This window comes from Lipotes vexillifer, unplaced genomic scaffold (assembly GCF_000442215.2).
Source record: "Lipotes vexillifer unplaced genomic scaffold, Lipotes_vexillifer_v1.1 scaffold234, whole genome shotgun sequence".
NCBI lineage: Eukaryota > Metazoa > Chordata > Mammalia > Artiodactyla > Lipotidae > Lipotes > Lipotes vexillifer.
In genome coordinates, this window is record NW_006782612.1 from 1,525,714 (window position 1) to 1,550,451 (window position 24,738).

Here is a 24,738-nt window from a genome sequence, read left to right on the forward strand (position 1 = left end):
GCGCACACACACACACACACACACACACACACACACACACACACACACACACACACACATATACATACCTCATCTCGTTCCCTTTTCCTCTCCCCTTCTTTCTGGTGTGCAGTGTGGAGAATGCTCTGCTGGTTTCTATGGAAATCCAAGAATTTCAGGAGCACCCTGCGGACCTTGTGCCTGCAACAGCACATTGATGTAACTGATCCAGAGTCCTGCAGCCCAGTCACGGGGGAGGGCCTTAAACGTCTGCACAACACTCAAGGCCCCAGCTGCCAGCTCTGCAGGCCAGGTTACTTTGACCCTCAATCAGACCTGTAGGAGGAAGTCTGCAAAGCTCCCTGGGGGGCGGGGGTGGGGCGGGGGGGCAGGATGTGGCAGCCCGTGACTGTGGTGGCAACTCCCGTACTTACTTAGGTCAGTAGTGCCAGTGCCCACGGGGTGATGGGCTGATGTCCTGAACTCAGCAGCAGAAACAGGTGCAGTGCACATGCAGCTGCAGAGTACTCACTGGTGTTATTAGTTTGCCTTTTGTGACTGTTTTCTTCAACACGTGCCTTAGTGGATTCGGAGCCTTGTTTCTCAGAGTGTGGACTACCATGCACTGTACCAGAGCCGCCTGGGGGTGGGGGGGTATCAATATGCAGATTCCTGGGCTGTGCCTCAGACCCACAGAATTGAATCTCTGGGAGCCAGGCCCAGGAATCTGCCTTGTAACCGGCTCATCAAGTGACTTTAATGTATAAATAGGAGAATCACTGATATAGAAGAGGACAAGGGTTTAATTCCATGATAAAGAAAGAAGAGAAATATACTCCTCATTTTTAGGAGATATTTTAATTATTTCAGTTCACCCAAGTCAATTTGTTTCTGGATTGTTGACATAAGTGGAACTTTGGTGAGTGGCGTGAGGAAAAAGTGAGACTTTCATTTATCCTAATTGTGAGCTCTTGGAATGTAGTAGTAGGTAGAACCATAGGAAATTGCATTTTGGGGGGATCAAAACCAGCTGAATGGGCTCAGCCTACTTAGATTCCTTGTTCTGTTGTAAGATGTTTCTTTCTTGAGCCTTTTAAAGAAACGATGCCTCCACGCCAGAAAGTTGTTTGCAGGGGCTGTTGATGCCAGCGTTATCACGGATTTACCCCCCATCGACGGCTCTGTGCTCCCAGGGTGTTCCTGTCATCCTTCCCGCTTGAGTCCCTCTGAGTGTCCCCCTGGTGGAGGAGCTTGCCTCTGTGACCCTGACACTGGCACATGCCCTTGTATGTCCAACGTCACAGGCCAGGCCTGTGACCATTGTGCCGATGGATGCTGGAATGTCATCCCTGGCGGAGGATGTCAGCCATGTGATTGTGAGCCCTGGACCTCACTCAGTAGACACTGTGACCAAGCAAGAGACTTTCAGTTTCCTGTGGTGTCAAAGTGAGATGTGATGGGGAGACATGCTTTCTAAATATGTAAAGAATGTTTTCTTTACATACTGTTGTTAATCAGTGTTTTTAGATAGGATTGGACTTACATGGGGATAGAGTCTGCATTTATCAAGGAATGAAACACAGACCACCCTCTCTTTCACTGTTTCATATGTATAAGCATAGGCAAGCCCCTAGAAATCCATCATTAATCGGAATTGATTATGAATCAGAATGAAAGTTAATGGATTCCTTCAGAATCCATAATTCCATTAAAAAAAAATCAAGCTGTCATTCCCTGCAGCTCACCAATTGCTTTACATATGGTTAAATAAGATGTCTTCTTATTTAATTTATCTTATTTATCTTATAGTTACCAGACCAGCAGCAATTGTTTCTAAAGAATGCAGCCTAGGAGCAAATCTTTATTGTTTAATATACAGTTAACACTACTTAACTGCACATGTGATTTTCAGTCAATAAAACAATGAGCATGAAATTTTTTTAAAAGAATATTAACATTATTTATGGAGAAAACAATGTCATTATTAGGCTTTTTTTGGTTTGATAAATGTATTCTTTGAAACACTTTTACATTAGTAGAGATGCAGGAAGAAGGGTGAAACAATGACCAGAAATTTTAGAGTCCAATCCACAATACAGGGATTAGGGTTTAACTGGAATCAAAATGCTCATTTCAGAAGCTGGACTCTTCCTGACTAATAAGTATGGCTCACCTCCAATTTCAGCTCCACTGTTCAACTTATTCAAAGGCCAAATTTTGTACAAGTAAACTTTTTTTCTTTTTTTTTTTTTTTTTTTTGCGGTACGCGGGCCTCTCACTCTTGTGGCCTCTCCCGTTGCGGAGCACAGGCTCCGGACGCGCAGGCTCAGCGGCCATGGCTCACGGGCCCAGCCTCTCCGCGGCATGTGGGATCTTCCCGGACCGGGGCACGAACCCGCGTCCCCTGCATCGGCAGGCGGACTCTAAACCACTGCGCCACCAGGGAAGCCCTGTACAAGTAGATTTTTGAAGGTAGTTCTTACATGTTGAATGTGTTTTCCCTTCTCTTTTTCTTTTCTCTCTCCAACCCTCCCTGCTCCAACCCGTACCCACACAAATGCACACAATAGCCCTTTTTCCCTTCATAAATGTTTATATTAGAATAGACTTAGGTTTACAGAAAAGTTGTGAACATAGAGAAGAGGTACCCCACACCCAGTTTCCTCTGTTATTCATGTTTACATTAGTGTGGAACATTTGTCCTTAATGAACCAGTGTTGATACATTAACTAATGTCCATAATTTATTCAGATGTCCTTAGTTTTTTTTTACCTAATATCCTTTTTCTGTTCCAAGACCTCATCCAGTACGCCACATTACATTTAGTCATCGTGATTCCTCAAGTTCCTCTTGGTTGTGACAGTTTTTTAGACTTTCCTTATTTTTGATGACCTTAACAGTTTTGAGGAGTATTTTGTAAATGGTCCCTCAGCTCAAATTTATTTGATGTTTTCCTCATGATGAGACTTGGATGATGGGTTTTGAGAAGAAGACCATAGAGGTAAAGCACTATTCTCATCACATCACATCAAGGTCGTGTACCATTTACACGACTGATCACTGTTGACCTGAATCTTGACCACCTGGCTGAAGCAGTGTGTGTCATTTCTCTACTGTAAAGCAACCCTTCTCCTTCTCATACTGTACTCCTTGGGGGGAAGTCACTAAACACAGTCCACATTTAAGGAATGGACAGTTATGCTCTGTCTCTTTGAGGGCAGAGTATCTCCATAAATTATTTGGAATTCTTCTGCACTGGAGTTTTGTTGTCCCCCATTTCTTCAATCATTTTTTTAAATGAACTTATTTATTTTTGGCTGCTTTGGGTCTTCATTGCTGCACGTGGGCTTTCTCTAGTTGCCGTGAGTGGTGGCTCCTCTTCTTTGTGGTGCGTGGGCTTCTTTTTGCAGTGGCTTCTCTTGCTGTGGAGCTCGGGCTCTAGGCGTGTGGGCTTTGGAAGTTGTGGCTCAGGGGCTTGGTAGTTGTGGCGCAGGGGCTCAGTAGTTGTGGCACGTGGGCTTAGTTGCTCCACGGCATGTGGGATCTTCCTGGACCAGGGATCGAACCCGTGTCCCCTGCATTGGCAGGCGGATTCTTAACCACTGCGCCACCAGGGAAGTCCCTCAATCATTTTTTAATATCAGTGGGCTCAGGATATTTGTACTATGTTTTGAGTTATAATCCAGCGCTGCTTAATTTTGTTATTCACGTTTTTCCAGCTTTGGTCATGGGGAGCTCTTTCAGTTGGCTTCTGTGTGCATTTGACATATTTTTTGTTTGTTTGTTTTTAAGTACTTCCTTACTTTCTGCACTGCAAGATGCTCTACGCTCACCTTGTGTATTTCCTGCCCCATCCTAGAACCAGCCATTTCTTTAAGGAGGGCTGGTTCCTTTTATTGGTGAATGGTATTAGAAACCAAGATCTGGGCACTAGAGGACCGTGGCTCGTTTATATGCTCCTCGTCACTCCTCACACCTGCAGCCACCAACCATGGAACAAATTGGTACATCTCTACACACTGCATGGCTTCCTCAATCATGAGGAGCTCCTAATGCTCATGACATCACTGTCTGGCATACTTCTTAGACCTTTGGGGAAGCATATTTGTAGCAGGACTTGACAGAGACAACAGTTCAGTCATGGAGGCTAAGGGAAATCTACAAAGCTGAAAAGCAAATGGTGTTGGTTTAACCAAAGACCCCCTTATGACAAGGGTATTTGGGGTCATCTGGTCCATAGGGGATTCCTTGGGAAAGTTTGCTCTTTACAATCAGGAAACACTTTCATTGGAGTATAGAAGAGACATGTGGACATTTAGATTTCCAGCTGTTTAAACAACTACTGATAAATGTCTCTATGTCAGCAAGTAGGTGGTCCCTAGTGCATTCTCACAGAGAGATCCAAATGTGCTGTCCAGTATTTTCATCAACAGTTTAGATGGAGTTGGGGAAACATGCTTATCAAATTTGCAGATATTATAAAGTTATAAGTTAATGTGATCAAGACAAGAGACAAGATATTTTAACAGCCTCTCTTGTTGGCTGGCAACAAGAAGATGACGTGTCCATGGGTTAAAAATAAAGTTTTGCAATTGGGTTTTTTTAAAATCCATTGCATAAATACAGGGTGGGAGTAATAAGTTGGCACTAGCTTGTGAGGAAACATCTGGGGGATTTTGGTTGCATGCTTCAAGTGAGCCAGTGGTGTGGCTGGGCCGCCAAAGAGGGGATTGGGTGTGCCGTGCCCAGCTCTAGGGCGGCCGTTGTCCTGTTGTCTTCTATGTGGCCAGATGGCTTCCAGGAACATTGTTCTCATTTCTGAGTATCATATTTTAAACGTTGTATTGACAATCTAGTATGTGTCCAAAGGAAGAGAACAAGGATAATGGATAGAATCATGTATTTTGTGATGAAGTCTTAGGGGTGGTTGGCTTAACGAAATGAAGCATATGCAAGTTGAGGATGGTCACCTCTAGTTGGGAGATGGACTGTAAGTGGGAAGAGGGAGGCTGCCTGTTTTGTGCAATTTCCTTATACTGGACTCAGAACAAGGGGAACAAGTTACAAGGAGCAGATTGTGCATCAATGTAAGACAGCATTGCCCAACGAAGACAATATGGCAGCAAGCTCCCATAACTCCTTGTATTTGAGTAGAAGCCAGTGGTTACTCCAAAAATGGGTAGAAGCTTAGTAGACTAAGTTATAGTCACTTTATGAATCCAGCTACTCCTGGAGTTGTTGTTGGGTAAGCAGCTTTGGTCAGCTATAAGCTAGGACCACAGCAATAGTGATTTGATTTTATATTTTTCTCCTGTTAGTTTTCCAGTCTCCTTGGTGTTCAGAAAAGCTTTACAAGAATCCAGTTGGGGGAATTCCCTGGTAATCCAGTGGTTAGGACTCCGCATTCCCACACTGCAGGGGGCACGGGTTCGTTCCCTCCCTGGTCGGGGAACTAAGATCCCGCAAGCAGCGAAGCCAAAAAAAAAAAAAAAAAAGTGCAGTAGGGAGGATGCAGGAAAGTTCGGCCCTCTCCCCAAAACACAGTTAAATAACTGTCATTGGATGATTAAGCTTCATTTACAAAAAATGTTTTGTGGAGAAAAACATTAGCCGGATTCAGAGAAACTCCAATTTACATTTCATAATGGAAACATTATTTGCCAAATTAATTGATGGAGGTTAAGTCCAGGTCTTGGGTCTGCCTCTGTTAGGGGAGAACTCCCAGAACCTGGGAGTGAATGTGGCCTATTTCCCATTATGTGTTTCGTTTTCATTTGCATCTGTGGCTGTTTCCTGATTTGGGGCCACCTGTCCCTGAACAGCTGGAAGCAGGCGGTATAGTCCAGAGCCCTCAGCCAAAAAACATTAACTTCTGATCCTTGGTGCTGTAGGGGGTGGTTGCTGGCTGCGGGAATCCTCCTGCCTCTGCCTTTGCACAGCTGTATGTTCTAAATCACTGGAGGGAAAGCTGTTTTGTATTAAAATGCATTATGTTTTTAGATCATAGAGCTTGTCAGTTTCTCACCCATGACTGAGCTTACAGGCCAGTGTCCGTGTAGATTAGGCTCTGATGGGAAACGCTGCAGTGAGTGTGAGGAAAATTATTATGGGGATCCCCTGGGGCAATGCATTCATGAGTATTGGTAATTCTGAAAACGTGAGTACAGTCAGCCTGGTCCTACCACGGGCTTGCTATGAACCAACTGAGTTTTAAAGTCCTTTATTTGGTCGAAAAATCACAAAGTTTAAAATAAATTTTCCACAAAATATTAATAAAATGAAAACTGTGTAACCAATTAGTTTTTTTTTCTTTTCCATTATGATCTGTTACAGGATATTGAATATAGTTCCCTGTTGCTATGCAGTAGGACCTTGTTGTTTATCCATCCTATATATAATAGTTTGCAATTGCTAATCCCAAACTCCCAATCCATCCCTCCCCACCCTCCTCCCCCTTGGCAGTCACAAGTCTGTTCTCTACGTCTGTGAGTCTCTTTTGTAGATAAGTTCATTTGTGTCATATTTTAGATTCCACATGTAAGTGATATCATATGGTATTTGTCTTTCTGACTTACTTCACATAGTATGATAATCTCTAGGTCCACCCATTTTACTGCAGATGGCATTATTTCATTCTCTTTTATGGCTGGTAGTGTTCCATTGTATATATACACTATATCTTGTTTATCCATTCATCTGTCGATGGACATTTAGGCTGTTTCAGTGTCTTGGCTATTGTGAATAGTGCTGCTGTGAACATAAGGGTGCGTGTATCTTTGTGTTTTTTTGTTTTTAAAGATTTTTTTGATGTGGACCATTTTTAAAATCTTTATTGAATTTTTTACAATATTGCTTCTGCTTTATGTTTTGGATTTTTGGCCCCGAGGCCTGTGGGATCTTAGCTCCCTGACCAGGGATCGAACCCTCACCCCCTGCATTGGAAGGCAAAGTCTTAACCACTGGACTGCCAGGGAAGTCCCCTCTTTTTTGAATTATAGTTTTGTCTGGATATATGCCCAGGAGTGGGATTGCTGGATCATATGGCAACTCTACTTTCTGTTTTTTGAGGAACCTCCATACTGTTTTCCACAGTGGCTGCACCAACTTACATTCCCACCAACAGTGTAGGAGGGTTCCCTTTTTTCCACACCCTCTCCAGCATTTGTTATTTGTAGACTTTTTAATGATGGCCATTCTGACCGGTGTGAGGTGATACCTCATTGTAGTTTTGATTTGTGTTTCTCTAATAATTAGCAATGTTGAGCATCTTTTCATGTGCCTGTTGGCCATCTGTATGTCTTCTTTGGAGAAATGTCCATTTAGGTCTTTTGCCCATTTTCTTTTTTTTTTCCTTCACAAGAATTTATTTGATGAAAATGCTCCAAGAAATGCATAAAAATCTATGCATTTTCTTTATTTTTTTCCCAATCCTAATATATATATATATTTTTTTAACATCTTTATTGGAGTATAATTGGTTTACAATGGTGTGTTAGTTTCTGCTTAATAACAAAGTGAATCAGCTCTACATATACATATATCCCCATATCTCCTCCCTCTTGCGTCTTGCTCCCACCCTCCCTATCCCACCCCTTTAGGTGGTCACAATGCACCGAGCTGACCTCCCTGTACTATGTGGCTGCTTCCCACTAGCTATCTATTTTACATTTGGCATTGTATATATATATATATGCCTGTTTTTTTATTGGATTGTTTGGGTTTTTTGTTATTGAGTTGTATGAGATGTTTGTGTATTTTGGAAATGAAGCCCTTGTCCATCAAATCATTTGCAGATATTTTCTCCCAGTCTGTAGGTTGTCTTTTCATTTTTTGTATGGTTTCTTTTGCTGTGCAAAAGCTTGTAAGTTTGATTAGGTCCCATTTGTTTATTTTTGCTTTTATTTCTATTGCCTTGGGAGGCTGACCTAAGACAATGTTGGTATGATTTATGTCAGAGAATGTTTTGCCTATGTTCTTTTCTAGGAGTTCTGTGGTGTCATGTCTTATATTTGAAAGTCCACAAACTTTAATCCTAGTTTTGAAAAGAAATGTTTTAGCCCTATAAATTTTTTTCTCTTATATTAAAACTTTACACTATATTGAATGTTAGCCTATTAGCAATGTTAAGCATCTTTTCATGTGCCTGTTGGCCATCTGTATGTCTTCTTTGGAGAAATGTCCATTTAGGTCTTTTGCCCATTTTCTTTTTTTTTTCCTTCACAAGAATTTATTTGATGAAAATGCTCCAAGAAATGCATAAAAATCTATGCATTTTCTTTATTTTTTTCCCAATCCTAATATATATATATATTTTTTTAACATCTTTATTGGAGTATAATTGGTTTACAATGGTGTGTTAGTTTCTGCTTAATAACAAAGTGAATCAGCTCTACATATACATATATCCCCATATCTCCTCCCTCTTGCGTCTTGCTCCCACCCTCCCTATCCCACCCCTTTAGGTGGTCACAATGCACCGAGCTGACCTCCCTGTACTATGTGGCTGCTTCCCACTAGCTATCTATTTTACATTTGGCATTGTATATATATATATATGCCTGTTTTTTTATTGGATTGTTTGGGTTTTTTGTTATTGAGTTGTATGAGATGTTTGTGTATTTTGGAAATGAAGCCCTTGTCCATCAAATCATTTGCAGATATTTTCTCCCAGTCTGTAGGTTGTCTTTTCATTTTTTGTATGGTTTCTTTTGCTGTGCAAAAGCTTGTAAGTTTGATTAGGTCCCATTTGTTTATTTTTGCTTTTATTTCTATTGCCTTGGGAGGCTGACCTAAGACAATGTTGGTATGATTTATGTCAGAGAATGTTTTGCCTATGTTCTTTTCTAGGAGTTCTGTGGTGTCATGTCTTATATTTGAAAGTCCACAAACTTTAATCCTAGTTTTGAAAAGAAATGTTTTAGCCCTATAAATTTTTTTCTCTTATATTAAAACTTTACACTATATTGAATGTTAGCCTATATTGAAATTCCTCAAAGTCATTAAAATGGAACAGATTTCTGAGATCATAACTTGTAGCCAATTTTCTGCTATTTGGAAACATGCTGACAAAAGTAGCTACTTTAGATTAAGGTACATGCTGGGAGATGGATCATAGGAAGTCAGCAGAGTGGATGTTTTTTCAATGTGGCTCTCATAACTTGGGGTCCATCACAGATTCACTTATTTATTTAAAAATATTCACAATGTGTCTACTGGGTACTCTAGGTAGTGAACAAATAAGTCAAGGTCCCCAACCTATGGAGTTTGTGTTCTAGTGTCTTTCATTCCATGCCTCAGCAATAGTTACAGGATTTAGAAGAGGGCTGTTCAGATACTTTCTGCCGAGATGGAAACATTCTACATCTGTACTGTCCAGTTCGGGGGCCACCAGCCATATGTAGCCACTGAGCACTTGCATTGTGGCTAGTGCATGTGAGCAAAACAATTGTTTATTTCATTTAATCCATTTATGTTTAAATAGCACATGTGGTTGGTAGCTACCCTATCGGACAGTGCAGATTTAGAATCTGGGCTGGTTCTAGGAGGAGGGATCTTTGAATCTCTGTTTGAAATCAGTTTCCAAAAGAAGTCAATCCGAAGAAGTGTCAGATGTGATGGATTTATGATTGTGGTCACCTCAATGTAGCCACATATGGTAACTCTTTCCTCCTCTCCGTTCCTTTATAAATGTGCTTTTGTGGCTTTAAAAAAAAATGCCTTTGGTTTTTTTCCCCATTCAAATACTCAGTTTTCCAAATGGAATTGCTACTTTAAAAACCAGGGAGAGGGCTTCCCTGGTGGTGCAGTGGTTGAGAGTCCACCTGCCGATGCAGGGGACACGGGTTCGTGCCCCGGTCCGGGAGGATCCAACATGCCGCAGAGCGGCTGGGCCCGTGAGCCATGGCCGCTGAGCCTGGGCCTCCGGAGCCTGTGCTCCGCGATGGGAGAGGCCACAGCAGTGAGAGGCCCGCGTACCACAAAAACAGAAACAAAAAAACAGGGAGAAATGTTGGCTCTTAGAAAAACTGTCTTATTTAGAGAGCCTCTATTCCTGTGCCCCTCTAGTATTTTAATAATCTTACTTTATAAAAATGTTTTCATCTTTCACAGAGGAAACTTTGCAAACAGTCCACTCGGGCCACAGATCCCACGAGTGCTCCTGGGGACGAGCAGGTAATAAGGGGGAGCCTTGGCCTCCAGCTGGTGAAGCGCACAGAGGTCCCCCAGGGGTTTCTGCAGAGGCCTTTGGACCAAAGGGAATGTGCCAGACAGGTGATGTCTATTGGAGGAGCCGAGTGTGTTAATCAGTTTTTATTTCTAATTGGCATTATTTTCACTCAAGCTGGCCAAATGCGTGTTTAAATCACTCGTTCCTTGTAGTCAAGCCAGTGGCATAGGTTAGTGATTCCCTCACCTTTTGGAAATTGCTGTAACTTCAGTAGCTTTCCCCATCCTTCATCCTCAGGCTTAATCAAACACCTATTCATTTGAAGTGCATGTAGTATCAGGATTTTTTTTTTTTTTTTTTTAGTTAAGACAAAATGAATTTAATGTTCTCTGTTTTTTAAAAGACTTTTTTTAAGTGCAATTTTAGGTTCACAGCAAAATTGAGAGGAAGATACAGATATTTCCCATATACCCCCAGACCCCACCATGGCCTCCCCCGTCATCAACATCCCCAGAAGAGTGGTACACTTGTTACAATTCATGAACCTATATTGATACATCATAATCACCAAAGTTCATATTACATTAGGGTTGACACTTGGTGGTGTCCATTCTATGGGTTTAGACAAATGAATAATGACATGTATCCATAATTATAGTATCATGCAGAGTGTTTCCACTGCCCTAAAAATCCTCTGTGCTTTGCCTATTCATCCTTACCCACCACCCAACCCCTGGCAACAACTGATATTTTTATTGTCTCCATAGTTTTGCCTTTTCAGAATGTGAAAAGGAATCCTGCAACATGTAGCCTTTTCAGATTGGCTTCTTTCACTTAGTAGTAAAAGCATTTAAGCTTCGTCCATGTCTTTTTATGGCTCAACACTCATTTCTTTTTAGTGCTGAATAATATTCAGTTGTCTGGATATACCATGGTTTCTTTATCCATTCACCTACTGATAGACATTTTGGTTACTTCTAAGTTGGCAGTTATGAATAAAGTTGCTAAAAACACCCGTGTGCAGGTTTTTATGTGGGCATGTTTTGAACTCCTTTGGGTAAATACCAAAGAGCGATCCACCCACCCACCCCTTTTTTGATAACAGAACACTTTTCCTTATGTAATGGAAGACAGTACACCCAGGCTGGGTTTCACCAAGAAAAAGCGTGATCATGGGCCTTCTTAGAGAGTCTGTGACACGCCTGAACCACCCTGGGGTGGGGGTGGGGGCAGTAGCAGCCGTCACGAGTGTGTCATCCATCAGATCCATATTCTTCACTCACATAGGTAAAGAAACCAGATGGGAACAACTCACACCTGCAGTAAAAGTGACACCTAATAATGTCCATATAAAAAACAAGAGCTAGGGATTCCCTGGCTGTCCAGTGGTTAGGACTCCACGCTTCCACTGCAGTGGGGACGGGTTTGATTCCTGGTCGGGGAACTAATCCCGCAAGCCACAGTGGAGTGTCCAAAAACAGAAAACAAAAAAACCGAGAGCTGATTGGTCAGTGGAATGAAACGAGGTATGCTCTGTTTCAATGGCCATTGCCCAGATCTCTGAAATTATCCTGCTTTTTAACATTCACCTTAGAAATGGGAGTTGGGAAATTCTCAGGGGAGAGGGGAGGACTTTATTCTTGAGCTGGTCATGGGCCAAAGGCCAGGTGACTGACACTCTCCGCTCCTTCTCCCATCCTTTTCAGCATGTGACTGCAACAGGAAAGATTCCCAGAAGCACATCTGTGACCAGGACACGGGCACGTGCCACTGCTGACAGGGTGTTAGCGGCCCACGATGTGATCGCTGCGCCCAGGGTTACGGCCAGAAATTCCCTGCTTGTCTTCGGTGTCACTTGTGCTTTGATCAACGGGACCACACCATTTCCTCCCTCTCCAAAGCGGTGCAAGGGTTAATTAGGCTGGCTGCTAACATGGAAGATAAAAGAGAGACCCTGCCTGTCTGTGAGGCCGACTTCAAAGGCCTCAGAGAGAACATGTCTGAAATAGAAAGGATTTGGAGACATCCTGTTTTCTCATCTGGGGAATTCTTAAAAGTCAAGGATCATCATGACTCTGTTCCGTAAGGTTAGTGTGCAAGTAATAGATCGCCAAGTTCCTGATTTACCTTAAGTCCTGTGAGCTTTAGCAGCCTTCAACTTAGAAATGAACCTTTGTTGATGTTAGGGAAGTAATCATTGTTCCATTAATAACCAGGCTGGGAATCATCATTGTCTCTTTCTTACCTAGTTAGAATGGCATGATTTTGCGAGATGTCATTGATTGTAACAAAAAGGCAATCAGGAGGCTAATTGAGAAACCCAAACCCAGCAGAGCTGAAAGACAAAATTGGAAGTGGGGAAGTTTCTAATACAAAATATTTTTTTTGACCATGCTCTCAGGGAAATTTGCTAAATGTTCCCAAATTCTTCAGTTGTTTATAAGCCCACACATTACTGTGAAGTCATATAATGAGTACAGTAATTCTTTCAAAATGCAATATCATTTTTATTATATATTATTGAGTCCTTCTTTTCATTCATCAAATATTTCTAGAGATTATGTTGGTTGCTCTGGACCAGGAGTCAGGAAACCGTAGCCCACAGGCAGTATCCGACCCGTCACATTTTTTTGTAAATAAAGTTTTATTGGAACACAGCCACACCCATTATTTACATCCTCTGTGGCTGCTTTCTCTCTACAGTGACAGAGTTGAGGGATTGCAACAGGGCCACTATGGTGCCCCCAAGGCCTAAAATATTTACTCTCTGGCTCTTTAAAGAAGAAGTTTGCTGACCTACTCTGGGCAAAACGAGGATGAGCTGGGTATAGTTTCCACCCCTCTAGGAGTACACAGTCTACTAAGAAGCCAAAAAGATTATAGTTGTATAGAAAAATATCCCTCCTCCCCCAGAAAAGCTCCTGGATTAAAGAATAGTTGAAGCTGCAGAGTTTTATGTTACATAAAACACAAGCGTAGGGACTTCCCTGGTGGTGCAGTCATTAAGAATCCGCCTGTCAGGGCTTCCCTGGTGGTGCAGTGGTTAAGAATCCACGTGCCAATGCAGGGGACACGTGTTCAAGCCCTGGTCCGGGAAGATCCCACATGCCGTGGAGCAACTAAGCCCGTGTGCCACAACTACTGAGCCTGTGCTCTAGAGCCCACAAGCCACAACTACTGAAGCGCATGCACCGTGATTACTGAACCCACATGCTGCAACTACTGAAGCCTGCGCAGCCAGGGCCTGTGCTCTGCAACAAGAAAAGCCACTGCAATGAGAAGCCCGCGCACTGCAACAAAAGGTAGACCCGGCTCGCCACATCTAGAGAAAGCCTGAGTGCAGCAACGAAGACCCAAAGCAGCCAAAAACAAACAAACAAACATACAGAAACCCACAAGCATAAATATAAGGCCATTCGTTATCACCAGACAAAAAATCCTGAAGTATATGGCAACTGCTTAAAAGTTACACAAGGAAGATGATACAATTCACCTGGATAGTTCAGAGGAAGGGCCACCTGCATCATAAATGAAGCTATAGGGCCCAGAGATGTCACATAGCCAAGTCAAGTTGGCAGGTGAGGACAGGCACTTCTATGCCCTGGTAAAGACTGTGGCCCCGGGTTCCCAGATCTTCTCATTTTTTAAAAAATGTCAGACATCCAGATTTTTATGGAAGTGTCCCCACTTTAAAGTAGAGGCAGCTAATCCAGTAGTGCTTTCAAAAAGCACTGTAGAGGCCAAAGAAACTTGTCTGAGAATGAGTTTTGGCTCATGGACCACTGGTTTGTGGTTATAGGACATGGCGGATGAAGTGGAACTGAGAAAGCAGAAGGAGCCAATTCACAGTAGATGCTGTAGGTAGAGATACTGTAAGAGCCCCGAGCAGAACCAGAGAGAAGAAAGCAAGAGGAGCAGGAGTCCCAGGGCCAGGCCTGAAGCCGTGAGGAAAGCCTGCCCCGTCTTGTTCCACCTGCTAAACTCCTATTCCTCTATAACAAGCACCCAGACACCGCCCCCTCACTGAAGCCTTCCCTGACCTCCCGAGAGAGGATGTGTTTCCTCCTGCATCTTCCCACGTCTTTTTGACTCAGCCATTGCCTCACTGAGGGACTCCTCTGGGCAAAGCTGCCTTCTCTTTACCTTTCTCCAGGCCTGGTTTAGTTAAGTAATAAATGTTTGTTGGGTAAATTACAAATCAAAGGGGAAGGGGAGGACAGAGAAACCAAGATATTGTAAGCATAGATTGAGAAGTCAAACTACTGTGGTTCAAATCCACCTACTGCTCTGTGGCCTCAGAATTAACTTCTCCATGCTTCAGTTTGTTCATCTGGGTTTTGGCTCATGGACCACTGGTTTGTGGTTATAGGACATGGCGGATGAAGTGGAACTGAGAACAGAAGGAGCCAATTCACAGTAGATGCTGTAGGTAGAGATACTGTAAGAGCCCCGAGCAGAACCAGAGAGAAGAAAGCAAGAGGAGCAGGAGTCCCGGGGCCAGGCCTGAAGCCTGGGTTAAAGTCTCTATTTCATGGGATTAAAGTCTCTATTTCATGGGATTCTTGTGAGAATCACTCAAGACAAGCCACTCTGCATGTGTCCGGCATGTAGTAAATGCTTTAAGAGTACCAGCTATAATAGTAGTAATTACTGTTATTAGCCAGAAGAATTACAGTGCTGACAGTTGGAGCTTGAAGGAAGAGTCTGTAGATTAGAAGGGAGAGTGAGAGCAGAAAATGCTAGAAAGCATTGGTTAATACTTTGCAGTCATACCAAGATAAATTAGTCCCATAAATTTGTATTGTAGCTTCCCTGAACTGTACTCTTCAAGATTTGTACCCAAGTTCCCCTTCATGAGGGATATTCTAATTATTCACCTGAACCAACTGTGTTTGCTGAACCCAGCCAACTGAAGTGGGAGAAAGGTGGCACCATCAAAAGTGATGTAGAAAGAGCACACCCAAATGTACACTCGCCAGCAAGGAAACCTGTCACTTGTGGAAATTCAAAGCTTAAGACACTGCACAGAAGTAAGAGTAAAAGGAACCTTGCTGGAAGCAGATTTATTCTAAATGAGGTACTGATTTTTATCCTTGGCTGTGTGAGGGATTCTGTTAAAAGCCTAATATAGGTTGGCTCCCTTAGACTGATTTAAATGAACCACGTCTGAATACGTGTTTTTGAAAACCAAAGTAAAGGGAGACAGAGTATAAACAGCTGAAATTGAAAGATTCAAAAACCTTTATGCTACGAAACCATTTGAAATGAGTGCTGAAATACTTTAGGAAGCGGAATTAACAAGAAAGAGATAAGCCATAAACAATCATAAACTGTCAAATGAAAATCTGGGGGGGGAGAATCCATCCTAAGTATGAGGATACCTAATAATGAGGGCAGTCTTTTTTTATTATTACTTAATTTTATTTATTTATTTTTCATTTATTTTATTTTTTGGCTGTGTTGGGTCTTTGTTGCTGCGTGTGGGCTTTTTCTAGTTGTGGCGAGCAGTGGCTACTCTGGTGTGGTGCGTGGGCTTCTCATTGCGGTGGCTTCTCTTGTTGCGGAGTACGGGCTCTAGGCGTGAGGGCTTCAGCAGTTGTGGCACGTGGGCTCAGTAGTTGTGGTGCATGGGCTCAGTAGTCGTGGTGCACAGGCTTAGTTGCTCTGTGGCATGTGGGATCTTCCCAGACCAAGGATCGAACCAGTGTCCCCTGCGTTGGGAGGCGGATTCTTAACCATTGCGCCACCAAGGGAAGTCCGAGGGCAATTTCTTTACTTGTGTTTTTTTCACCAATCTGTCGAATGTAATACAAGCTTAGCTACATTTACTCTCATTTTCTCCTATAGGAAAGAAATCATTCAACTAAGTGAGCAGAGGAAAACAGTGTATGAATTTCAAGATCTGAAAGAAAGAAGAGGAAGAACGAGGAATAAAGTGAACCTCTTACTTGAAGATCTTCAAGAAGAAATTGATTTGCACTCCCGTGCCCGTAATGCAAGCATCATGGGTAAGAGAGAAAATGCACCTCAAATGTCTGTTTCTGGACAGGAGTTGATAAAATCCATAGTGCATTCCATTAGTGAATCTCCCTGTGCTTATTGCCACAGCACCTGAGCACTTTAGAACATGAAAACACACCCATTAAAGGTATTATTTGTGCATGAATATTTCAACTTTTTAAAACATTGCAGAGCTGGATAGCATTTGCACAAAATAACGCTAACAATCTGCGATACTAAACAAATACTGAAACCCAAGTATTGTGATGCCAAACCATGCTAGGATCTCGTTTAATCAGCAGCTTGGAAATTCTATTATGGCCATAAGGAAGTGAGAGAGACATGTTTCTTGCCTTCCTGAGTATAAGCCACTCCATTTCCAGCAACCATAAATGCAAAGGAATATGAGGCAAAAGGGACCTAGACAATTTCTCATAAGAACTTTGTAGGAATTTGGAGACACGTAACATACTAGAAGCCTCTAATTCATATTGCATAATTCTTAAAAATGAATGGGAATTATGCCAAAGCCAAAATCAACTTGGAGGAGAAATGGAACTCTAAAGCAAAACTTGAATTAGCTCATCTGCTCATCTCCCGTGAGATCCTTGTTCTGTTTGGAAATGGACAGACAGCTTGTTAGTACCAGGAGAGGCAGCACCAAACTTATTCACACCAAACCCATCTAGTTGAGCGGTATAAGGGAAAAACATTGTCTGCTTTTCCTCATCCTATGTCTATGGTCCTGTTTGTCATCTGATCTTGAGCTAAAAGAGCAAACAATAGATGGCAATTATGACCCTAAAGGAAGGCCTAAATTTGATGAAATCACTGTTGATGATGCTCAATAAATGCTACATAAAGAGTAAGGAATTTGTTCCGATTCCTAATCTGGAAGAAGGTGCCCACTGAAAGAACTGAAAATCCGTCAGCAGTCACCCAGGCCAGGTAGAAGAGAGCAAAACTGCCCCATGCTGATTCTCTCAAACTTGCAGTCCAACAGCAATTACTGGGCTTTTTCTCGATGCCTGAAACTGCTGAGCAGCAGAGATGGGCAGTAAGTCTCGCCCTTAAGTCATCCCAGTCTTGTGCGGGGAAGACAGACGTATAAACAATCCCCAAACAATGAAAAGACTCTAACAGAACATTTTCAAGCTGCTTCGGGAACAGAGTAGAGAAAACGGAGTTCTTCCTGGGTCTATTAGAAAAGGCCTCTCAGAATAAAGATAAATTTGCCAGATAAATCAAGGCAGAAAATCATTCCAAGCAATAGAAACATGACTTTTTGTTCGTTTGCGTGTGTGTGAGATGGCGGGGGGCGGGGGTAGGCGGTTCATGATAAATGAAAATCACGATATAGTGAGTCCGTTAGTGTAAAAACCGGGAATGTTGAAAAGATAAAGTGTGGTTGTCATGCCTGGATTATGACTACATAAGAGCAAAGAGCAGAACCCTGGGCCTTTGGTTCCTAGAACAGTTTAAAGCCCTAAGATACTCTCATTTACATTAAAACATCCCCCATTACTTTCAGGAATTTGTGTTTTCATTACAATATGGAAAATACAGAGAAGTGTTTAAGAACACAGGTTCTAGAGTCAAACTACCTGGCTTCAAATCCTGGCTTCACATCATACTATCAGTGAGACCTTGCTGTCATCAGAGCCCCCTTTTCTCACTGGTAAATTGGTGGTGGTCGTGCTAACCGCCTGACAGTGTTTTGTGGAGATCAAGGATGACAACTGATGAGAAGGCCAGGCGTATAGAAAGCACTCGGCACGTTAGCTGTTGTCATCAGCCTCAACATCAGAGGTCAGTAAACTACAGTCTGCCCGCAAGTCCTACCCACAGCCTGTTTTTGTAAATGAAGTTTCACTAGGAGACCACCACCTCACCTATTTATTTATGTGGTGTCTGTGGCTACTGTCAGTCTACAGTGGCAGTGTTGAGTAGTTGTGACAGCAGTGTGATGGCAGGTAAGCCTAAAACATTTATTCTCTGGCCTTTTGTAGAATGACTGTCAACTCCTGCTCTATACAGTGAGGTGAACTTAGTTGTTTCATCATATTAGATTCATATGGGTGGTCAAAATTAATACTTTACATTTGGGGAACACTTCACAGAGGGTCTTTATATTATCTTACTTAATCTCCACAAATTATCATCATCAGTTTACAGATAAGGAAACACAATCTAAGAGACTTAACAGATTTGCTCAAGGCCATACCCAGACAGTAAAGGGAGAAGCCAGCATTCAAACCCATGTCTGCAAACTTAAGCCTCAGTGCTCTGTAGCTATTACATGTATATCTATGACGCGACATCTCCAAGTTTGAGAAAATCAGCATGGGGGCACTTTTGCTTTCTTCTGCCTGTCTTGGGTGACTGCTGACAGATTTTCAGTTCTTTCAGTGGGCACCTTCTTCCAGATTAGGAATGAGAACAAATTCCTTACTCTTTACTTCCCTGTTAAGTGCAAATTCAAGGGAGAGGATGTTGAATTTTTGTACTGATCATTGAGACCAAGACAGTCTAGTCAAATTGGGGAATGATTATCTCGATAACCCATGTATAATTTCATTTGTTTTCGCAAAATTTATCTTACCTCAATTTGCGTTGATGTAGATTCCTCAAAGAACATCAAGAAGTGTTATCAGAGCTCTATCTGCTGAAAAGAAAACGAATGAAAGTACTTCCATCATAGATAACTCTGAAAAAAACAGGAATGACTTACTTACCATCGTAGATACACTAACCTCAAAAGAAAACTTGTCATTGGAGAAATTAAAGCAGATCAAGATACCAGATATTCAAATACTGCCTGAAAAGGTAAATATTCATGACAGTATAGTCAAAGTGTTTGTGGTTTCTACTTGATGTACAGACCTCTTCGATTGTATTTCCGTCTTACATTTTATTTTTTGATTTATATTTTATAAGTGTAGAAATTATCTATAAATAATATATATTTAATCTAAAAATAATATAAATTTTTATTTTTTATTTCTTAAGTCAAAGTTTGAGAAAAATCAAAGAGTAAAGATTGTGGCTTGATTTTATTATTTTATGCTGTTTACTATTTCCCAGCTGGTACAGATTATGGACATTTACTCCTCCTGCCTCATAAGTAAAAGGGACTTTTTATTTAAAAAAAAATAAATAAAATTAACATGGAAATGCTAGACATGTGACTATTTCCCCCAAAACTATAAGTGTAAAAGCGACATTGATTGGCCCAAATGCTGATAACAAATAAGTTAGATATTTATTCAGTTAACTAGGAAATACTTAATCGGTCATATCCATGTACTAAGTGTGAACAGCTATTGAAGAAACACATATGAATAGACCAGTGTCTTGCCTTGGTGAGCCTGAAGGATGTTAGAAAAAGCTCTGCCAACAAGTTGCTTTTTTTTTTTTTTTTTTTTAATTACAAAAAATTTTTGGCTGCATTGGGTCTTCATTGCTGCATGCGGGCCTTCTCTAGTCGAGGCAAGCAGGGCTATTCTTCGTTGCAGTGCATGGGCTTCTCATTGCGTGGCTTCTCTTGTTGCAGAGCTCGGGCTCTAGGCACGCGGGCTTCAGTAGTTGTGGCTCGTGGGCTCTAGAGCGCAGGCTCAGTAGTTGTGGCACACGCGCTTAGTTGCTCCGCGGCATGTGGGATCTTCCTGGACCAGGGATCGAACCTGTGTCCCCTGCGCTGTTGACAGACGGATTCTTAACCACTGCACTACCGGGGAAGGCCCAACAAGTTGCTTTTTAACATAGATACTTTCTCCTGTGAGGTGTATGGAGGAGGGAACATGCCCTGTGTGCTCTTGTCCTGTGGTGGCCCGAGCTGTCCCGGCTCCTGACCCTCTCGAGGAACACACTCCACAAAGCTCAGGAAGCAGAGTTCGTGATTCGCAATTTGAACAGCCAAGTTCAAGGGTTGAAAAATCAGGTAAACGATGTCTTCTCATGCTTTATTTGTAAAATTAATAGCAATTAAAAAAGCAAACTATTTGAAATTTTTTAAATTCCCATTTAACTTCTAAGTGATAAGGGTAGATTCTAGATGTTAGGTGTTCTTGTGCCTGACAATGTAGAATAAAAATATAGATGTGGATATGAATGGTGATTTAGAAGTAGCTGTGAATATTGACATATTTTCTCATATATATTACATATACACATATATACATATAATATGTGTGTGTGTGTAGTGTGTATATGGTGAGAAAGAAGAGAAAAACCTCAAAGTATATGTTTGTAGGACATATATAGACTTGTGTGGATATGTTTCCTTTATAGCAAACACTGCACAGAAATGTGTAAACTCCTAGCCTTGAAGATTTAAAACTATAGAGCTGTCAAAGTAAAGAATATTTTTCATAAAATCAAGGGTATGTTTGAAATTCTACTAAATAGACAAATTTTGATGTTAGAATTTAATTTAATATTAGAAAATATTTTAATGGGAATATACTCTTAATGCCTTGAACTCTTTCCTATGTTGATAGACATGATACAGTTGTTTTAATATTTAAGTACCTGATAATGGAATCTCTAATAATTTTAAATGGTTTCATTTACTTTTCTGGTCATATTAATAAATGAGTGTAATTTTTAATTACCTATCTTTCTTTAGGGTTTTTTGGTGAATACATTATATTTATCTGGAAAGGATGAATACAATTTTAGGTGTTGTGTGAATACATTGTGTTCAACTTAAAAACATGATGATGATGTGCTCCCTAGTTTGCTTTTTTTTTTTTTTTTTTTTGGACAGTATACATAGAGCCTTTGATGAAGAAGAAAAAACTCCGAAAGAGCTGAATTTTTTACCAATATAAGGTAAATATTATATCACTTACCATTGTTGTTTGCAAGTAACGGAAACCAACCCCTTACCAAAAAGGAAGATATCTAGGTCTCAGAAGTGAGAGGAGAATAGAGAGCCAGCCTTGGGAACGGGGTGAGAGAACCACAGCGATGAGACACACTCCTGCGCATGCGCACACGCAGAGCACAAGTTGCTCCGTGAGCCTTGCCTCCATGCATCCGAACCCCGGCTGGTCCTACATGCTTGCTCCACAGGTTCCGGATCCAAGTTCCAGAGCAAGTCTCTGATTAAGTTAGAGAACATCCCCACACATCTTAAGTGTTGAAAAATTTTATTTACATAGTCATAATTCTATATTGCCACCTAGTTTTTCACTTGTATGTTATTCTTCATTGCTTTAACAAATATTCATTGAGTTCCTACTGCATGCTGGACATTTATCTAGATGCTGGGAATACAGCAGTGAACAAATGCAAATCCTGGTCTTGCATCCCTGTGGTTAAAACAATCCTTAATGGTTTAATGTAATTTTAAACTACTATATTTCCCCTTCTCAAAACCCAGAAATCTCACACCATTTAAATAAGCCCCGTGTTAAGCTATTACTTTTAAAAGATAACCCCTGAAGTGTATAATAGCAGAATCTGGCTTAATCAGCACATAAATGGAGAACTGGAAAAGGATGGGGGTTGTCATGTTGATAAAATGATGTGCTATTTTCCTCTTGATTAGAAGAGGGAAACATGCCAGAAGAGATTACGAGAGAATTCTCAGGAGTCATGACAGAGGAGGGATTGCAGAGAGATGTTTTAAGAGTGAAGTAATTTAGCAATCTCTTTCTTTCTGAATATGGCATCGACTAATGTATACTGAGATTTCATGTGTATAATTTGGTGCTTCCTGTCCAGAGTATTTATTTCTGGAATTCTCATCTTACTTCTATGCATTCTTACTGCTTCTCCCTTTTATTTTTTTATTGAAATATAATTGACATAGAATGTTGTATTAGTTTTAGGTATACAACATAATGATTTGATATATGTATGTATCGCAAAATGATTAGCACAATAAATTTAGTTAACATTCATCACCACACATAGTTACGTTTTGTTTCTTGTGATGAGAAGTTTTAAGATCTTTCTTAGCAACTGTTATCCATTTTAAAGTTTAAAAAGTTCTAGAGAAGTAAGGAACAACTCCAAAAAATTAAATTACATATTTTTAATCATGTAAATATTTCTTTTTGTTTCATGTGACTGTGACTACCATTAAATCCTTTTCCACAAAATCTGTGTGGCTTAAATTAGGCTGGCTATTTTTGTGGGGAAATAAAGTGAGATTTTCTTTTTTCCTTAACTATGTTTGATCCTAATTAGCCCTGCTTCTGTCACAGCTAATTTATTAAATACAGCTCAACTTGCAGATGATATTGTCCTATTTCTCTGTTTTTTCTCTTTCTCTCATTTGTTGGAATCCCAAGAAAAAGTCCATGACCTTTCTCAAAGCACACAGTTAAGAATTTGCACTTCTAGGTTGTAAACATTTTAGTTCTATCATTCCTCCACCAAATGTACACAGTATCTGGAATTTATCTTTGTAGCCTGCTCTGAGTTCAAACTCGTTTATTAAAAGTAAGAATGCTTTCTTTTTACTCTCAAAGAAAGTACATTATCTGAATCTGAAGAATGTTTAAAAAAGTATTTTAACTTATATTAAACTTATTTAAATTTAATATTTTAACTTATATTAAAGAAAATGTTCTCAACTTACTAAACATAATGATCACTGTAAGTAATTTCTGTGACATTTGTTGATATGATAGAATGCTAACATCTCATTAAAACAGAATTTGTGTTTTCGATTTGTATCAGGAAAAGTCATTAGTCCTACACCAATAAGTGTTTTCAAATAACAATTTTGATCACTAATAATGTTTTAAGAGATAAGTTCACATTATTAAGAAAACATGGTAATGAAAACAGATAATATCAACTTTTAAAAGAGTCCTTTAACATGAATCTATTGTTTAATTATGTAGACTTCTGTTATATTTTTAGTGACCTCTATTTGGTCCAGCTGAGTAAGGAAATGTCACAGAATGTGCCTAATTGTTATGTTTGCCTCATTGTTGTTTTTTTCTTATTCCAGATCAAAAATATAAGTAAACTGGCAGAAGTCTCCAAAAACAATGCCTTACAGCTAAGGGAGAAACTGAGGAATATGAAAAACCAAAGGGAATCTGAAGAAGCAAAAATGAATCTTTTAATCAAGAAACTGAAAATGTTCTTGTTAGGTAATTTTTTTTTTTTTTAATATTAGGACTGGGGCTTCCCTGGTGGTGCAGTGGTTGAGAGTCCGCCTGCCGTTGCAGGGGACATGGGTTCATGCCCCAGTCCGGGAAGATCCCACATGCCGTGGAGCGCCTGGGCCCGTGAGCCATGGCCACTGAGCCTGCGCGTCCGGAGCCTGTGCTCCGCAACGGGAGAGGCCACAACAGTGAGAGGCCCGCGTACCGCCAAAAAAAAAAAAATTTTAGGACTAGTTTCTGTCCCTCCCACACTCTTCCTCCTCTTCTCTCTCCCCATCCTCCTCCTTTTTCTTCCTTTTTTAATTTATACCCAAACATCACAACCAACTCCCAATTACGTTAACTGGAAATGACATGGCTAAATCAGAAACATGTTATACTCCTTGATTTTAAATTTCTTCATGGAAACAATTCCAAAATATTAACTCTGTATCAAAAAAAAAAAAAAAAAAGGCTCTCTGTATACGATTAGTTTAGTAATAAATTCTAGAATTTAGTTAGAATTCCAAAGAAGTGAACTTGGTGTTTAAAGTTATTTTTTTTTAAACAAGGAAGATCTAACATGAAGCCTGTCAGATTCCACAACTTTCTCTGCTGACAGAGTGTGTGAGATCAAGGTACGCCAGCTGTTGGTTAGTATATCAAATACTGTAATGAGGTGGCATCTAAAATATTGGTTATTTTAGGGCTTCCCTGGTGGCGCAGTGGTTGAGAGTCCGCCTGCTGATGCGGGGGAAACGGGTTCGTGCCCCGGTCCGGGAAGATCCCACATGCCGCGGAGCGGCTGGGCCCGTGAGCCATGGCCGCTGAGCCTGTGCATCCGGAGCCTGTGCTCTGCAGCGGGAGAGGCCACAACAGTGAGAGGCCCGCGTACCACAAAAAAATAAAAATAAATAAAAATAAAATATTGGTTATTTTAGATAACTATTATTGACTATTTTCCAAGACTCGTGTTGGTGACTGACCAAAGGGGGAACTATTGGATTCATTATTATTATGACTTATTATTATAATTATGAACTTAGTGTCCTTCATTGTGCCTTATTTTCGGAGAGGTTTGTTTTAAACTCCAGAGAACTATAAGTTAAAGATAAAAATCAAATAGTACAGCTGGAAATTGACGGGGAATCTCGCTCTCAGTAAATAATGTCGTTTGGGTGCAACACTACGTGGAATTCATCTGAGGAGGCTTTCTTTCCTATAGCCATCTTCCAAATTCAATAATTTAATATTCTCCACATGAATTAATAGACAGTTGGGATGTCGGTTACAATCTTTGCAATCACTTTATTAAATCTGTTTATTTATAAGAGACCCCTGTGGCCAAGTATTCTTTCCATCTCCCTGTTTCTAGAAATTGTATTAGCAGCTTTAGTCCTGATTTTCAAAATAAGAAAAAAATAGGGAGTAAAAATGATCAGTAAAAATGACCAAAATAAGCAGTAAAAATGATTGGCTGTG

General features: G+C 40.8%; 1 protein-coding gene across 1 annotated transcript in view; it reads left to right on the top strand.

The window, feature by feature from the left end:
- Nucleotides 1-24,738, top strand: part of LAMB4 (laminin subunit beta 4) — a 114,488-nt gene that overhangs the window by 71,981 nt on the left and 17,769 nt on the right. Inside the window, 13 exon segments of the mRNA XM_007455346.1 lie at nucleotides 100-185; nucleotides 188-299; nucleotides 301-323; nucleotides 1,173-1,393; nucleotides 6,016-6,136; nucleotides 11,854-12,229; nucleotides 15,995-16,155; nucleotides 18,770-18,806; nucleotides 18,808-18,973; nucleotides 19,930-19,990; nucleotides 19,993-20,087; nucleotides 23,118-23,257; nucleotides 24,224-24,227. Coding sequence (XP_007455408.1) covers nucleotides 100-185; nucleotides 188-299; nucleotides 301-323; nucleotides 1,173-1,393; nucleotides 6,016-6,136; nucleotides 11,854-12,229; nucleotides 15,995-16,155; nucleotides 18,770-18,806; nucleotides 18,808-18,973; nucleotides 19,930-19,990; nucleotides 19,993-20,087; nucleotides 23,118-23,257; nucleotides 24,224-24,227 — 1,603 coding nt within the window.